This window comes from Colias croceus, chromosome 6 (assembly GCF_905220415.1).
Source record: "Colias croceus chromosome 6, ilColCroc2.1".
NCBI classification, from domain to species: Eukaryota; Metazoa; Arthropoda; class Insecta; order Lepidoptera; family Pieridae; genus Colias; species Colias croceus.
The window spans coordinates 2,912,858-2,932,868 of NC_059542.1; the positions used below are offsets into that span (position 1 = coordinate 2,912,858).

Consider the following 20,011-nt stretch of genomic DNA (forward strand, 5'->3'; position numbering starts at 1 on the left):
GCATACAGGGTCGTTTACACACACAGACGTATACAAAAATGATAAAGATTGAACTCTAGATGGCGTGAATGTAAAACAAGTTTGGCGTGTATGTATTTGAGTAGTTAGTAGCATATTATATTCTGAATTTCTGATCCATGCCTATTCACTCAAAACTACCTAATGACACTAATGATTTGTAACAGTAAATTATTTCAATAGGTAGGTATTTGAACATTTCCCAACAAGACGTAAGAATAATTATTCGTAGGTATACAAGATACAATAACAAATCTAATACACTATTTATTATTTTATTATTTACTAGCGGTCCGCCCCGGCTTCGCCCGTGGTACATGTTTACGTTTTCTCTCCATAAGAAGTAAGAACCATCCTCGTACTTCAAGGAATATAATAAAAAAAGAATTATCGAAATCGGTTCAGCCGTTCTCGAGTTATGCGCTTACCAACACATTTTGCGATTCATTTTTATATTAGACTAGCGGTCCGCCCCGGCTTCGCCCGTGGTACATGTTTACGTTTTCTCTACATAAGAACCATCCTCGTACTTCAAGGAATATAATAAAAAAAGAATTATCGAAATCGGTTCAGCCGTTCTCGAGTTATGCGCTTACCAACACATTTTGCGATTCATTTATATATATATAAGATTATGTGAAAATAACCAGGAAGGTGAAAAACATATTTACGAAAACATAGTAACATATGGCTGTCGCTACAATAATTATATTTCAATTTTATCTTTTTATACCTAGTAGAACTGGCCGACGAATAAAAAAAATCGTATTAGAATACAATATATTACGGAACAAAAAAAGGATTGTAACTGAATTAGGTAGGTATGTTTGTTTCTGGGCGCACCGTTTTCGACGACGCGACGCGTCACGCGACGCGCGACGTAAGCGTATAGGTATAGGTACCTACTTTGCTAAAACAAACTAATAAAATTGTGTGTCTGTCTGAAAATTCGGAAAAGCATATTTTGCAAGTTTGTGATTACTTTGATAGTTTACCGATTTATAATAATTGTAATTGTAATTGTATAATATATAATTTGCAATGTGGTGAAATTTCATAAAAATCACGGGCCAATTTTTTGTTTTGAATCCCACCGAAAATATAATTGCGTTATTAGAATAATTAATTACTATACCTACCCACGATCAATTATTACAATATAGTCTCAAATGCATACTAGAGAAATATTGCAATTTGATTCAATTAAAATGCATAGCATACAAAAATAAATTCACAACACAAGAAATTCCGCGCGCAAATCATAGCGCGTGTCAATGAAATCAAGAATGTTTTATATCAAGCCGACGCGGACGAGCGACGACGCGACGCCGAACAAAAGTACCTACGACGGACGACCACGCTTCGAGTTGCCAAACACACAGCCAAACAACAATAATGAGTAATAAATTGTTTACAAAAAAAACAAGTTTTCCATTTTTCTGTATGAGTAGACAGAACTTCAAAACGCCACCTGCTACGGTTTATAATTATGAACGATGGTTATAAAAATAAAAGTTATATTTGTTGGTGTAAACTATTTTATTGATCAATAATTTTGGAATTTAAAACTGTCAACATTGATTACAATAAAACGCAGTTTTATTTTATTACACTATTGTTTTTTTATCAAAACATGTATTTGAAGTACCATAATTATAATATTATGCTGATCCAAGCATTTTCACTCAAAACTAATATCACTAATGATTTGTAAAAGTAAATTATTTCAATATACATTTCATAACCAACAAGTAAGAATAATTATTATTATTCCTACCTACAACAACAAACCTAAAACACTATTTACTATGGGAAAATAACCAGGAAGGTGAAAAACATTATATTATTATTTACGATTTCAACGCACTCGACTTTTAGTAAAATATAGTAGGTAAACATAATATTATGGTTTTGATTTTTGCTACTAGTATAAGAAAACTGCGTGTTCAAACTACTTGTTTGTCTGTCTGAAAATTCGGAAGTACTTTGGTAGTTTACCGATTTATAATAATATTGTATTGTAAATTATTGATTAAAAAGGTCGAACGCGCACACATTTCATTATAGAGAAGTGATAAAATGATTAGTTTTAAAGAAATAGTGTCTGTGTTAAGTGTTTAGAGGTAATCAAAAATGTATGGAGGGACGGTCGGAACATCCACCTTAAGTCATTTGCAAATCGTTAGTTCGCTCGTAATTTGATAAATAATTCATTTCGCCGGTATAGTTAGTGTCTCAGTAACATCTCATGAAATGCAGAATTGAGTGCGACATTGGTATTTATTTAGACCATTTGTATTCGGGCTACGTTCGGCTGCAGACAGAGAGTGCAAGGAATGTTGTTCCCGAATTTCATTTTATATTCCCGTGACGTAACATACAATTTTACTTTCATGAAATTTACAATTCCCCGGCTCCTCGTTTTCTTATTTGTGTAGATTGCTAAAAATAAATCTGTTATGTTTACTTTGGAAACAACTTTCGTAGCTTATTATTATCGCAATGTTGAACAAATATTGTCAGAACATACCATATGAAATTAGTTTTCTTTGTTAGATATACAAAGAATAATACTAGATTATTTATTCAGTTTATATTGGTGTCTCTTGTGCTATAAATATATCTCATCTAAAAATCGATATCACGTAGGTACACATTTATAAAAAGCTTCCACTTTGTTTTTGTTGTCAAACAGAATTTATTTATTCACAAACATTAAAGTTACACTTAGATAAAATAAATAATACGTGAATAAAAACATTTTGGTTTCAGGTTACAAAAGTATCTTATGTAAGAGACACCAGTGTTATAATTAAGGAGGTATTGTTGACCGAGTGGCTTTGTGCCGGAGGGCGAGGAAGGAGGTTAAGGATTAGTCCTTTGACCTCCTTAGTTACCGTGCAAAATAAACATACAATATTTAAAATAGATCTTTGACGCGATTGCTATCACAATTGTTATCATGAAAATTACATGATGACTCGACGTACCATTATTATTATTGTTCGAAGAAAGGTTCTGTTATTTTAAGCGTTTTATAATACTCTACGAATTGAGAACCTCCGTCGTTTAAAATAGCGTCCGTTATAAATATTATACGACATATAAATTATTGATATTTTTTACATAAAAATGTATCCCGAATTTATATTAGTTATATCAGTAGATACCTATCTACAATATATGTGAGCGCGCGTATTTAGCTCTACAATGATCTAACAAATTTGACACATTATGATATTAATTGTTGTCTACTTAATTTTCATTTTAATATTCTCATAAAGCACAAAGTGAGTCCAATAAACATTACAAATAAAAGGATTTCGGTTGATTAGCCCGGACCCTTGTAGTCGTATTGTTGGAACATTAGGCAATTTGTTCCGAAAATTTAGTTTATAATTTATAAATAGGTACGCTTATTTATTTGATTGTATTTGTATCGGTTCATATATTTTAACAGATGGATAAATTAATTATATTATAAGTATTAATGTGTTCTTCTAGTCAAAGATTATTTATTATTTCAAAGTTCTTTGTAACATGATTTTTAATATTTAAGCGCTTCGTTAAAGATAATTTCATTCGATCCTTGTTGTGATATATTTTTTACTTTCTTTTGATAGTCTTTTGTATTTCGTGCGTGTTGTGCTATTCCTGATAAATTTCTTTCTTTCCTCTGATTTAGTGCAGATGAAACTTCCATAAAATTGTATCTTCAAACTATTTTCTTATCTACCGTTATAATTAAAGACATTAAATGATGCTTTAAAGACACTTATTCAATGAATACATTACACAAACATATAAGAACTACGGCGACACTCAATTGAATATATCAGATTCATTCATAGTTATAAATATTTATATATCAGACGGGAACTTGTGCCGCTCTGTTGCATGAGAATTGTGGGGCTGGGAACCTTCCTTGAACTTTAATTACCTTCTATAAGAAGCTGATCACTTAAACCTATAACCATAGGTATTTAATATGCATTGCATAGATTATAGAGGCATATGATTTGAGTTACTCTGGATTGCCTATGTTTATGGTTGTACTTTATCATAATAATTAGCAAATCACTTAAATATGGAATATTAAAAATTCAAAAGGTAATAGTTTCATTACACCTAATTATAATTTCTAATTAATAAATTCGACGAGGTGATTTGGAAGAAAATAAAATTTATTTTATTGTGGCATGATTGAATAATGCCTTAATACGTTTGAATATGAAATATGAATCCAAAAACACCTTTTAGAATCTCTATTTTTATCAAATTCATTAGCAGATGTTATGCATATATATGTACTGACAGGTGTAGTTAATAACAAGTTTGTTGTAAACGATGTCTAAGAGTAGGGTTTTCATCTCATTAAGTTAAAATGCATCTTAATGTATACTAATAGAGGTGTATTTGTAACAATTGATAAAAGTGTGTCTATGGTCAAGGAAATTCCTGGCAAGGTTTTTTGTTAAATAAAAAAATGTTCTGTAATTACTAGAGAGAACGGTATCAGTAACTCAGAGAGCCATAGAGGGAGTCTTGTAACGACAAATAAAATAATGGCGTGTAAGTATGTCTTGTTTTTACAACAGGCTAACAGTAAGAAATCGTTTCTAAGAAACAGTGGGTACGGAAAAGCTTTTATATTATGTGAATAAACATATAGGTAGGTAATAACATTTTATTAAGGCTTCTTTTTTTATCTATACGCATAAAATATATAGGCAGAAACTATGATATATAAAAGAGCTAGATACGTTACCCGCTCTCTATTTTGGCAAGAAAAAACTCAGGTAAGTGCCCGAGTTTCACTTAGTCACGCACCATTCAGCGTCGTGGCTGGACGTTCTTTTTATATTTTAATCGGCAGTTGTTATTACGAAGTACATGAGTGAGACATGTATTATGTATGTCTCGTGCGTGAGAGTGAAAGAGAGAACAACTGTATTGGTGATAATGCGTTAGTAAGTAGGTATGTATTAATTACGCTGTTTTTTAGTGCAATGATGTTGGCGTATGCCGCGTCTACTAGTATAATAGGTCATTGGGCAGAAATTGGTTTGTAATTTTTATAGTGCGAAAAACATGAAATTGAATCACGTTTTTGTTTCATTCTGCTTGGTTTTGGGGAAAATACGTATTATTGATTGGTTTTGTTGCGATTCGATTCAAAATCTATAAGACTGATTTTGAAAATACCAACCACACACCCGCTAAGTGTTTATATACTCATTACTCATACACATTCTTGCCATCCGGCTTTCACAATTATTTATGAAAATATCGTAAACTTTCATGAATGTTATTCCCATTAAGTAACAGGATTAACTATAAAATTAATTTTTAAATTAATATCAACCTGTCTACTTAACTCCTCAGAACAGAACGACATAACCAGTCATTCCATAGAGTTATTTATTCAACAAAACGACTAGTCCTGCCGGTCAGACCACAAAGATGCTCTTTTTATTTATGAGAAGGCAGAGACTTATCTAATCTGTGGCTATGAGCTTTAACGATATTATTATCTATGCAGTTATTTTACTATCACTCCTTTGAAGAGGTTTTATTCCGGTCGTATCGGATTATTTACTGGCCAAGTTATTAGCTCAGAAGATTGTTTATCGATTTAAATCGTTTTATAAGAAAACGTGACAAGTTTATTTAGAATATGTTTTGCATTTAAATACGGTTACGGGTTATTTTTTCGTCATGAAAATTGTGATACCTATTCTATAACTTAACGAATTAATAAATTATTGAGACTAAATGAGAATATTGCTTTAAAATCAGTTACAACATGGCTCTCACTAAGGAAACGTCAATTGCATAGGTGCAAACTGAATCAAACGTCTCAAATTACAGCTAGTCAGCTAGTCGTCTTTAAATATTGGTCTTACATTTGTGGAGGTATTTACCTATCCCGATATGACGGTATCTGCTTACGACGAGTTTTTCAAACAAATATGAAGTTGAACGTCTCATATTTGCTTACTATGCAAGAGACGCGTGTCTGTTTATTCGAAGTTCTTCTGCTTAAAAGTAGGAAGTTTATTAGAATTTATAATGCTTTTATAGTAGGTAGGTACTTAAAAACGGGCTTAATTTTTCATTATATACTTACTTTCAACGAATTATACCTTCTAAACATGTAGTGCATATTATTATTTATTGTAGAGTCGTATGATATTTTGGATATTTGTGTCTACGCATAATTTTTGTCTCATTAACCTACTCCTATCATAAGAAAAATAAATTATCAAAATCGGTTCACCTATAATTTTTGATATGAAATTGTTACATAGAGTCGTTTGCTACATTGTCTTTTTCATACCTAGGTACCTACACTGTAGTGTGGCTATATCAATGTATCAGGGAAATCATAATTCCCATCTTGTCGCGTGGATCGACTGCCTCAGGAGTAACGAACAGAGATTCCCGTGGGTACTACGCAGGGCTGTCAAAATATAATTTTAAGCACAGGTTTTAAAGTTGAATAGGTAAGAAACATACGTGATTAAATCATCATAAGCATCGCAATAATATTCACTAAAATTATACATTTTTTCAAATTCAAATGATTGATTGAAAAAATTTACTTGGCTTGGTAATTAACTACATTCAACATAATATATTTGTAATAGTACCTAGTGACTAAAATCGACAAAATACCTACTTACATTATATTGTACTAAAAAGACTATATTATAGTCTTTTAAGTACAATATAATTTAAGCATTATAATTTATAGTCTTTTAATAATATAATTCAAAATAATCAAAGACTTTCCAGAGCACATAAACAGTATACCGACCAAAGAAAAAATTGTCAACATTAACAACAATTACATGAAATCCTTTTTCATATTGAAGTCTACACATATCAAAAAGCCAGTTAAACAGTTTTGACAACCCTAATGATACCCAAGGCCAATACACATTTGCGATGCGACACACGTCCGCCGCGACCGGTATGCGACTGGCTTTGTTCGATTACCATGCAGTACTATTATTATTGTTAACACTTAATGTTCCCCGTTTTATAATAGACTGGCGTGAATGCACCATGCTTACAAGGCAAGTCAATGACTTATTGTTTTAAATTTAAGGTTTATTGTATGTTGTATAAAAGTTATAGGTAATTGCAAGTGGAATGATATAATTCATTGAGAAATAAGGAATTACGAGAGATGCATAATATCATATTGAAATTAGATACCTTAGAATAATCAATAACCGGACTTATTCGTAAAACTCTGCTTGCTCTACATTCTAACACATCAAGTTTTAGCCTACAAAATAGTCAATTAGTAGACAAATAAAGATTTTATTCGATTCCCACACTATTTAATTCCACATTTCCAATAAAGCAAGCGTAGCCACAGCTTTTCCTTAGTGTAGTCCATGTTACATCAAACAAAAGAAACCAAAAAAGAGTGTAACATTTCTTGAACGTTCATCCGTCTTCGTTTGTACCCGATCTAAAACAAAACCCTAATGAATTCCTGCTATCGCTTCAATGGTTCATTCAGCGTCAATTTAATTAAATCTAACGTTTCAAAGACGTAAATTCGTTTTAAAAGCCCATTTTAATTGATCAGTCTGGTGACAAATTATTTCCATATTGCTTACTGGTGATCAATCATTCGGGTCGCGGTCGGATAGTGAATGCTTGCAATTAGGCGCCATATTGCATACCTACTTATTGCTTAAATATTCGTATACATACCTATAGACTCTACTACTGAAATCATAGTAAGAATAAAAGATAAAATATTCAATCAAGTCGTATGTATTGACTAAAAGTAATATCTACTTCTCAAAACGCAGGGATACTAATTAGGTATCCCATATCCTATATTTATTTATTTTCTAATTTTTATGTATTTTCTATGATAAATTATCATTATTAATGAAACCAAAATTATGCCATACTATTGCTAATGTTCTATTGCACGTGTTAATAAGAATAAAGCCTTTTAAAACCTAATTATCTTTACCCACCCGTGGAAAATAAAAGCACTGAAAGCTTTATCAAAATAATACGTATGTTAAACGGTCATTTATATCGAAAAATCGTTAACAATGAAAATACCTATTGATCGTACGTTTGATAACTCTATCGTAAAAGCACTTTTCAATAAAAAAATACAGTAAATTTTTCTACAGTATTTTTCATGTTCATGCAATAATTTATAATATGAAAAAACGAAAGGCAAAATACTCCTCATTCAATTAATAGCATGCAAATCCATTAAGTTTTCGATCATTTATAACCCCGACGTATCTTGGCGGATTAGGAATTTTAATTTGGGGATTTTCCCTGTTAGGGTGGTCAAAACTTACTAACAATGTCTACCTTTATAACTACAATCAACGTTTACAATTACTGCTTAATTATGGACTAGTTTATAACTTTATTAAAAGTTACGTAATTTTTAATAATCGAAACGAACCAGTGAAGTCTTATTACACTTATCGTTATTAACATTTGAATGATATTAATAATATTTAATGAGATAGAGAATATCACAATAACTTCAAAATAGTTTAAAACACGTATTTACTTTTATAAAAGCCTGAGAATCCAACGAGAATCTACATATAAATTAAGTTAATTAAAATTTGATTACACTTTCTTGTCTTATCTTTATTAAACACATACAACAATAGAAATATTATACAAACTCTAGAGCAATAAAAATTAACAAAACATTATACACTTATACAGCAATATACAATTTGTAAAGTCTTGTATCAAAACACATAGTAAGATTGGAAACATTCATTACACACAATAAAAATGTTAAGCAAATTCTATCGCGCCAGTCTTGTACCACAATACATACCTACATACTACATAGTATATTGTATAAATAGAATAAATGAATCCGGCTACTACGTACCACCCCTTGTGACTCATGCTCACAGTGCAGACACGTATTTCAATGGAAAACCACGCTGTAGCCAGAAGCCAACTTCGGGACGCTTTTTATTTTTCGACAGCGTAGGGTTAACTTACCGTGGATGATTTCCAGCTATTGTTCTGTAAAGAAAACGTGATGTTAGAAGTGTTTTGTGCAGTTGTTTTATATGTTAGTGGTAGTAATTTTAGATTTTATCAACTTTAAATAAATAAGGGATTCATTGGAGAAATTAATTACAAGGAGAACAAATATACACACATGCTAAAGTAATAAATAAATTATACAGCAACGGCTGTTATTCATGTCTATCAGTCACGTTTAGTCATGTTTATCAGAATTAATGTAAAAATACATTTTGCTTTTCTATAAACCATAGATATAAACAATTAGCTACTTTGTATGCATAGTATACCTAAACGAAATATTTCGAAGCCGGAAAAACAACTTAATATTAAAAAAATCCGCCCTAAAGTAACATTGACTATTATATGAACACTTAGTATGAACATAATAAACCAATACTCGATAGAATAGTTAAATCATTAATAACATAACAAACGCGAGTTAAAAATCACAACACGGGGGGTCCATTATCAAAGTGCACGCTAACTATAAAAGTAAACACGTCTGACGAATTGATACGAAGGGGAAAGAATAATGAACAGAAGCTTAGAATATACCTATTGGTAATATAGTTAGAGGATAAGTCTTTAACTATTAACCAAACGTTTTCTATTATAGAAACCATGAAAGTAATAAAACATACCTAATATGACAGAAATATATTATTTAGTTACAACTTTCACATTAACTTAAGATAATGCTAAATAAATAACGTTTACGTGTTCTTTTAATCAAATTATTTTTAATTTTATTTCACAGATCCCGTTTTCAATAAATATCCTACTAATATTATAAATGCGAAAGTGTGTGAGGATGTGTGTGTGTGAGTGTTTGTTACTCTTTTACGCTAATACTAATTAAACCGATTACAATGAAATTTAGCACACATATAGAGGGTAACTTGGATTAATACATAGGATAGGTTTTATCCCAGAAATCCCACAGGAACGGAAAATATGAGGGTTTTTCTTTGAAAACGCGGGCGAAGCCGCGGGCAGAACGCTAGTAACTTCATAAATAAACCAATGAACAGCTCTCCAGAGACGTGTATTCAACGCTTGCTTTAGCCAAACATTTTACATGGAGTGAATCAAAATATTTGTCCATAGCCCGTTCCTACCGTCCCTAATGCGTAGTTTGTAAGGATTCAAAGAAATTAGTCTCTCTGAAATTAACCCTCCGTCCAGAATTCTCCCCAGTTACTCTAACAAGGGTTAGTGAAGATGTAGTCAACCTTAATTTTTCGCTTGTTTTCTAAAGTACGTACATTTCCTGAATTTCTTATTGGCCTGCCTAATTGTAAACTAGTCGTAAACGTATAATACTTTTGTTTTATAAAGAAAACTTATGGTAAGTATATTATTATAATATACTAGCTTTCCACCCGCGGCTTCGTCCGCGTTATCAAAGAAAAATCCGCAAAGTTCCCGTTCTTTGGGATTTCCGAGATAAAACCTATGTGTTACCCACTATAATATGTGTGCTACATTGAAATCGGTTCAGTAGTATTTGCGTAAAAGAGTAACAAACACACACACATCCTCACAAACTTTCACATTTATAATATTAGTAGGATAGGTCTATGTTTGTTTAGCCCTCGTTCGTTTTAGGTGATTATTTCATAGATAAAAGGTGTAAGAACTTTGACATTTTGTAGAGCACAATCATTTCTGTTACTAATTAGTAATTATAAAACTGTAATTGGAATAGATTAAATCGAATCGACCATTATTGATAGCATCAGTAAATTTCTACGTCTAGACTAACATACAAAGCAATCACTTTGTAGGCATTTTTATTTTACCACGTAGGTAAGTCATATGTATAATAATTTTTCATAACATATCCAAAGGTGAAATATCCCAGCATTTTATACATAACACTATAATCCGCGGAATTATACATTAGCCATGCTCGTTTAATATCAACCCCTTACACATAGAAATATGAAAATACGCTGTCAACTTTTTTATATGGCGGGAACTCGAGTTAATGATTCTGTACATTTTATTGTTAAGTATATTTTTGTTTTGTCGAGAGTTGTTTTAACTTAATTTGAATGGTTGCGATAAGAACAACCTTAATAAAGACAAAAAATGAATGGTTTATAGCCTTAAGTAATAGCGTAATTTACCGAAAAAATCTATTGCTAATAACAAATCATGATAGTCATAACTCTCCACCCATCTTATAAAAATACCGCAAAAGAAAAAGCGAACCTATTAATCGCTTCAGCATAACATCGCATTTTACTTACCTAAAAACAAGAACAAAATAGGTTTTATATCAAAAATGCAGAGCATTATATTCCGTACACACCTTGTAGCTTTATCTCCATTATAAAGTTAAAAAATCCTTGAAATGTGCAGAAAATTCACTCTGTAGCACATGATTCATGTTATCTTACATGCCGCTAGCCGTGGAGCGAACAAAAACAGAAAGTTGCCTGAAAAACAGCTCGTTTCACTTGTAAAGTTTTTCCGGCGTACGACAGAATTATGAGTTGAAGTTTGTGCGGCAACAATATTTACAGCTATGTTAATTGAAACTATATATTGGTTTGATTTGTTTGGCATTTTGGAATACTACAAAATACAATAACTATTTAATGTATTTGATTTTTGAAACTTTTAAACGGAATAAGTTCTTACAAATATATCAGATTTTCAAATAGCAGTGATTGTTTTATATTCCTTTTTTAATACCTAATTAGAAAACAACCATCTATATTCTACACTACCAAGTTTTTTATGGCACAAAAAACGTTAGAATTCCAAATCCCCATTAACTCTTTGAATATTTCTATATTTTTACTTTTTAGATAGTTATTTTAAAAATAATTCCAAGAACGAAATAAAGTTTCATAATAAAAGATATTATAAAATCACCAAATGCGTGATAAAGATTGCATTTACCTAATTCAAATCGATATTTTCGCCCTTCATAAACTCTGCAGCAAATGGAACGGAAGTTAAAAGTTTTCCCAAGTAAAGTCTCCATCAAAGTTATAAAGACGTCAACTTATGATCGTTTACTGAAGATTTTCTATAGCAACGATAAACTCTTATAAAATATTTACGTGAACGACTTTTACACGTTCGAGAGATTTAGCTGAAATAAGTTGCGAAAATTACTTGGATATTTTTATATGTAGAATCTTAGCTAATTCTTTTGTACATAGCTAAGTGATAAAAAAGGCGTAAATTTGTTTTTAATCGTTGTATATAATATCTAATAATAATTAAACTTGTTTTACGTATTATGCAATTTGAAAAAAATCTGTATGGGCGAACCTTTTTTGTAAAAGTAGTTTTAAATCTTTGTAGTTTATCTTTATTGCGAAAATGCTCTTTTGCTAAACTATTTTCTCGGCATATTAAATGCAGATTATATCAGTATAATCTGCATTTAATTTAATTAAAATAGTTAGATAAATTTAAATAATTAGATACTGATATCTAATTATTTTAATTTTGTTTCATTCAAAAATCTGTAGCCAGATAATAAAACACGATATATTATGGATTTGTTCAAATGCAATTTGTAACTTTCTCCGTACATATGTTTTATAATATCGAGAAAATATACATTTATGTTTACCTCGTTTATCGCTAATTCAATTACTTGAATTTATAAGGCAATTCTATCACCAGAGAGATTTCTCTTTCCTATAAATGTAGTATGTTATTTTATGCAACAACAAATCAACGTATGACATGTAGATATTATTTGCATAAGGATAAAACATTTGTACTTGTATATATTTTATATAGCTTATATATATTCAACTTTTATACTACTTGAAATAATATTATGTAAGTAGGTAGTAAATATTCAACAACTAGACGAAAAACAAGAAAATTAGGTATGTTATTTTATTTATTTGTAAAATTGTAATGGATAAACAGTGTGAAAGGTAAGTATTTCTTGAGAGAGATATATTAAGTATGTTAGATTTGGATACTAGGCGGTTTTGTACGTTTTTATCATTTAAAATATCTCATAAATGAAAAATGTTGTGTGGTTTTATGAAACCACGGTAAAAGTGAAACTTTTTTTCACGCTATAGACATTTAGCTAAAAATTATCGTATTTGTACGATAATTATCGTACGTATCGTGCGTCACGCGACATGCGCTACACAGACCAAAAAGTTTGAGACAATAATATAATAAAAGTTTCACTTTAATAAAAACATATAAATCGAGTTCGACTCATATTTACTGTTAAACCCATACAAAGGAAATACACTATTGCATACCTACTACTCTCCTATTACTAGTTAATTACTTCCCAGAACACGACAGTATTCAACAACCTACGCAAAGTTCTCGCGATCAAAAACCCGACGTCGAATAAGAAATACCTTCACATAGTTTTACGTTAGTCATGACTCATTAAATGATATCTAATGTTGTCTGCACAACAAATAATTGTATTATGAAGAGAATTTGATGGTGGCTTTTATTTGGGTTATTGTAAATTTGCCACAAAGTTAATTCGTCACGTTTTTAAAACTCCATACATTGAAAGTAAATTCGTCACATGCCTTAAAAAGTATGTGTAAGTTCGTCACAGGTATATTCGGGTTATTGTAAATTTGCCACAAGTAGTAAAGTACCGCCAGCAAGCAAGGCAAGTGAATTATACCTTTCAGCCTGCGATGAAACCAGCAATATAATGATTTACATTTTAATATTACAGTCATCATTCACATAAGGTAAATTCATTATTTAGTCAAATTGATTTGCGCTTTTTAAAAGTTTGAAATGATTTTTTATGTATATTAGAACTTTTATTTTTATGGAAAACGAAAGTTGACTTATAAAAATAATTAATGTGATTTTAACTGTGATTTATTAATTGTCATGATCATGAAACGCGCTAGTCTGTTTGAGTTTTGATTTTTATTTGCTTTGTGTTTTTCTAATATTATAGGATATGATTTAAGTAAAGTAAGTAAGTACCTAAGCAATATCTTTACTTGTTAAAATAAAAGAATAATATTTTATCCTTATTTTTATAGGATTGTTATAAATATTGTAGAGCCGCTTTTAGTTCATTGCATTTTAAAAATATTTATAAAAAGAACTGTGATTTTTACGATTACCTATGTAGAATAATATAGATGTTAAGTAATATTTTTTATAACTGTTGTATATTTTTAGAACATTCAGGGTGTAAGTGACAGTCTTTCGAAAACTTTGATCATGGACTCAGGTCATCTTTCTGTGCAACTTTCCCAAAGAAACCATATTGCGGAAATGAAAAAAAAAAATTCGGCTTCCCATACAAAATTTTCGAGTGAGATGCTAATTTTGTATGGGAGGTTGAAATTTTTTTTTCATTTCCACAATATGCTTTCTTTGAGAAAATTGCTCAGAATGATTCCATGGTTAAAGTTTTCGGGAGGCTGTCCCTTACACCCTGTATACAAAATAGGTGAAAAATATTTTATCCTTATTTTTATACGATTGTGATAAATATTAGTTATAGTGAAGTGAAGTCCCATGTCCCCAAGTGGGGTAAGGGGCAGATGCATTACACACCTGTTTCACTGATCGATTTTCTTTAGGGACAAGTAGGTGATCAGCCTTCTGTGTCCTGCCAGACCGAGACATTTTTTTTTTCTTCGTCTCCACCGTGAATCGAACCCAGGACCCCTCGGTTTTACGCTCACGCGTCAACCACTGTACGAAGGAGGCGGTCTAATTAGTTATAGAGCCGCTCTCATTTCATTACATTTTAAAAATATTTATAGAGAGAACTGTGATTTTTTACCATTACCTATGTAGAATAATGTAGATATTAGATATTTCTTAAGTAATACTCTTTATAACTGCTGTGAATTTTTAGAACATATACAAAATAGATGTTCCTTGGTTTTTAGCAAAATTTAACTTTGTTATGCTTTTCCTTATGTTTTTACAAAGTCCATCGCCATCCAATTTGACTGTGATTTTTTTACATGTAAGGTTGAAAATCTAAAACTGATTAAGAAATAAACATTTTAAATTAATTTATTGTTTAATTTTTTTGCTATCTGTACTTAAATTATCGATGTGACGAATTTACAATACTTGATATTAAATCGTGACGAATTAACTTCAAAAAAATAAAAGTGTGGCAAATTTACACATACTTTTTTAGGTGACGAATTAACTTTGTGGCAAATTTACAATAACCCTTTTATTTAGGTGGTGGCATGGATGTTACTTTTTCTTTCGGAGTTTTCTTAATAAATGTTTATTTAATTGAACTTATCATCATAATCATATGATAAAGACTAACCTGTAATAAATACGTTTTAACCTCCTGGGGCCTGCGGTCATATATATATTACATAAACAATAAAAAAATATTTCAACGCCATCTTTTGCGTATATGCGGGAATAATACCTCAAATCGATGTAGTGGTATGTCATCCGCTATACTAAACGGTTTTTGGTTTTATAAGTGACAGTGATTTGAAGTATTCTCATTTCGAAGTTGACGGTGGCTGTGCGACGGCAAACACGTGGTCAGTAATCTTACATTTTTAGTGGAACCATTAGTATATTGCAGTATATCTTTGTATATCTAATTATAATAGATATTATTTCTGCAACCGCAATAGTTATTTTGTAAGATAAATCTAAAACTTGTGAAAAATATGAATGTTTTCTTTTATGTCATACTGGTAAGACATTTGGTCTCAATTCTTGCCAAATTGGTATTGGTTACAAGGGCCCCATGTATTACCTATATGACATTATTTAGTTTATGTTACAGATTTTATTATAATTTTCAAGGATTATAAGATACTGAGATCTACCAACACCTGGATGAGTCAAATATTGACCTATATGATGGACCTATGGAGTTTCTTGCCGGTTCTTCTCCATAGATACTGCTTTCCGAATCGGTGGTAAATGTTAATACTGTTATGACGATTCAAAAGTGCTTTTAGAAGAAGTCTAATTTAATAAATAAATGTTTGAGATGAAGATAATCCCCCAAATGATACCGATGAAGCCGCCCAAACACCAGAAAATGAGTCTTCTTCCATTCGTCCAATGAGTATGAGTCACGTCAGTACAGAATCGTCACTATATATGTCATCTTCAGTTATTGGCAGACCATTTCGGGGACGCACATGACGTGGACCAAGCATTAGAGGAGGCTGACCAAGAGGATGGATTAGAAATAAGACCTATGGGTGGACGTGACAATATAAATACACCGCCGCGCCGGTGCAAAATATTTGAACTGGTTATTTCTCACCCTTAAAAATACCTATCTTTGAACCAAGTTACAAAAAATAGATACAGAACAATAGATAGAATAATAAATATTAGGTTTCAAGTTTAAAAATATATAATAACTAAAAAAACAAGTAGTTTTTCTTCATTTTCATAAACTTATTACACTTGGAACTGGGACCCCCTGTAATATATAAATGACATAAAGAAAATCCAAGTTTTCCACGAAAGATTTTTTTTTCCATTTTTTTTAATATCTATAATTGCATTAGAACAGATACAGCTAATTTTTATTAAAAAAGAAAGAAAAAAAAATCCTGGGTCTCAGGAGGTTAAAAACCATAATTTAGTAAGAAGCAATATAGTAGCTCTACTCTCTAGCTTTTACACGATAATCATAATACTTCATAAAATTTAGGTAGAGAAACCGTTTAAATGTTTAATTGGCTTTCTAATTATAAGATAATTACAATAAAATAATTAAATTAATGTTATAGTTGTTACCACAGTTGTTACTATTTGTAGGTATATGCTTTTTAGTTCATACGTCTTTGTTCAAACAAAGGAGGTAAATAAAAAACGGTAGCACAGGTCACAATAACGTAAAACCGCTTTGGAAGTTACAACTAAATACAACGGACTAAACTCTTGTTTCCGAACTGAACAGAGTAAGCGATAAAACTTTCAAAGCACTCCGGTTGCATTCCGATCGAGGAAACATAGGTCGTTGGTCTCTCGTTTGCAATCGTATATAGTATTTAAGGCTACTACGTCATACAGTAGTAGAAAGAATAATGAATGAAATAATAAGTACATCGTACCAGCAACGTAGAACTAATATTGTAAGTCACGCGCCAAAATCGAATGTAGGATGTTCGTTTCACTTACCCTTTGCTTACTTACTACCATTTATGACGATGCAGCTGAGTATATGGTTTTGAATTCTCACTACTATATGTACTGTGTTACCTATGTAGCTTCAAATGAAAAATGAACTATATCAATTTGAATTGATGTTTTACTTAGTTATCACGCGCGCTGTGCTAACGGTATTAGCACAGATAATTTATAATACTGTAGGTATGTATTAGTATACTGTAAGTATATCTGGTTTTGTATACTCGCTACTATATTACAATTGAGAAATAAGCTACTTATGTCACTTTGAATGATATTTTTTATGGGATCAATGGAACGATTAAAAACAGGTTTATATGATTAAATTAAACTTCTTCAATGTAGATGTTAGATAAGAAGTGTGAGTCGAGTGTGTTACAACTTTAAAGATATTATGAATTCTAAACAGATACATATCTCTAAAAATATTTCATATTGTCGAAATCACGACAAGACTAGTTAATATATTACTTGAAAAACATTTCTTTTATTTGCTGATTGCCCCAGCATACGTGATCGAAATAAAAATTTATGTAATGACTGCGCGTCGGTGGCTCCCCTACGAAAAGTTGATAATTTGATGCAGTACTAAAAAGCATTCATGTAAATATCGATTATATACATATAGTACTGAAGTTGGAATATTGCAGAAATTTAATGGTAAGTGACGACAAAACTAAGACACTAATTCGTTAATTACTATACACTTGGGAGGAACCTTTCCCTGAAGGTCAATGTTCAAATACTACCATATATGTACCTATAAAATGTAGTATCATGTTTATAAAGGAAGGCTTATAAAAACTTTAGACTTTTTATTTCCCAGTAACATTTTAATGTGCACTATAGTATAATGAATTGAAGGGAAGCGTTTCTAAATTCTTTGATTGATCGAATTTTCTTTACAGTCTGTCGTTGATCGTTATCCATACTAATATTATAAATGCGAAAGTAACTCTGTCTGTCTGTCTGTTACTCAATTACGCCTAAACTACTGAAGCAATTTTCATGAAATTTGGTATGGAGATATTTTGATACCCGAGAAAGGAGGGACCGAGGCTACTCGGGAAAATGACGCAATCCCGGAAATCCCACGGGAACGAGAACTATGCGGGTTTTTCTTTGACTGCGCAGGCGAAGCCGCAGGCGGAAACCTAGTTATTAATATATCAACAAATGGACAGTGCACTAATTACAGTAAAAACTATATTACACATTCTGAAATATATTACAATTTGTATGATAAAATATCAACACAAACACAATCCTTCCCATTTTATTTTATTGCCTTTTCCATTACGCTCTCATATTAATGGTCAAAGATCGTGGGGCTGATTGTGCCGAATAATAGTAAAGTATTCCATTTGTTTTAGGCTACCACAAGAACAATTAAAAGCACAATCGATCGAGGATTAAGTAAAAATAATGAATCAGCGATGAGTCGTAATAAGCGTAACGAACAAAAAGCACCAAGCTATTGTGAATACGCATTTGGGGTAGCTTACACTAGGGGAGCATCCCCAACAAAGATGCCTAGCAACGCGTTTGTATCGATTTAGAGGCAGACGTTTTAACATTCCCTAATGAACATGGTCAGCTAACAGCTTGGATAATTTTGTTAAAATGGAGTTTTTTAAATGAGTATTATCTACATTTTTTGCCATCGTATTGGTAGGTTGAACGCAGGGTGTGGTTTGGAAACAATTTCCATAAAATAATAAGATAATTTTTTTTTCTTATAAGTAATATACAAAGTTACTTTCATAAATGAAGACCTAAAGTGTCTATTATTCGTGACTTCATTCCAAAACCTTGAATACGAAAATTCATTTTAAAATAGTAGTTCAAATTTTATCTCGAGGTTCCTACTAAAAACGTATAAAAAAGTGGTTTACCTTTGTAAGGATCTATATAGGTTTCGATAGTACTATTATGTGTATACTAAATTACTAACATATTGGAATCTTTATAAGTTAAACGCTTGCAACATTGTCCTATTCCCCGCGGATCTAATTAAATTTCTAGCTACAATATACATTGGTATTGCTAGGAGTACTGTCCAAGCACAAAACAATAACGTTCCGGCGATTATCCAATTGTCAAGGTCGATTCGGATGGACCTAATGATAGCGGTGGGCAGTCACGGTCATTATATATAAAGCAATTCCAGTAAATAGATGCAGTGTTACAATGTATCTCATAACTAGTGTGGTTTTGGTTGCGGTCCTCGCGTGGAGTAATGGCGCGCCAAACGATCGTGAGTTATTGCCTTACCTTATTGGGTGTAAATACGCTTTTGACAGATTAACCATGATTAATTAGAGATAAAAATCATTATTAATTAACTGTTCATTCGTCCATAAATTATATTTTGTATGTAAATTTGGTTCAACTATGAAAGCAGTCTGGATTTGCCTAAATTATATAAGAAGTATAAGTTTCAGGATTTTTTTCCCTGAATTGAAAAGGTGTACGAGAAAAACTCATCGTTGTGAAAAGTATCTCTAAATAAAGCTTGTAAGAATTTCCCGCTATGAATTTCAGCACTATGTTGTTTTATTATCCTCCTTAGGCAAAATAAGTTATTTCATTAGTCTATAACAGTCTTTATAGTCTATGCATGGCATCACCGACCCTGATATTAAAATTATAACAAAATAATATAAAAACTGTACAATTTGCAAGCGATTGTATTCAATGTCACGTTTACAAACATACCTACTTACTTTTAGTGAAAATGAATATGAAAAATGTATTTGCAGGTATTGTGGTGCCTAGTTTTACAATATATTACAATAAA

The 20,011-nt window shown here is 31.2% G+C and overlaps 2 protein-coding genes across 2 annotated transcripts in view; one reads left to right on the plus strand and one right to left on the minus strand.

Moving 5' to 3' along the window:
* The window catches only part of LOC123692826 (protocadherin-like wing polarity protein stan), a 136,570-nt gene that overhangs the window by 92,178 nt on the left and 24,381 nt on the right, over positions 1–20,011 (minus strand). The window contains exon 2 of the mRNA XM_045637624.1: positions 9,046–9,069. The gene's annotated coding sequence lies outside the window, so the exon portion shown is untranslated. The remainder of the gene's footprint in view (positions 1–9,045; positions 9,070–20,011) is intronic.
* The window catches only part of LOC123692824 (calcyphosin-like protein), a 38,499-nt gene continuing 37,877 nt past the window's right edge, over positions 19,390–20,011 (plus strand). The window contains exon 1 of the mRNA XM_045637618.1: positions 19,390–19,468. Within this exon, the coding sequence (XP_045493574.1) occupies positions 19,402–19,468 (67 nt within the window). The 5' untranslated portion in view covers positions 19,390–19,401. The remainder of the gene's footprint in view (positions 19,469–20,011) is intronic.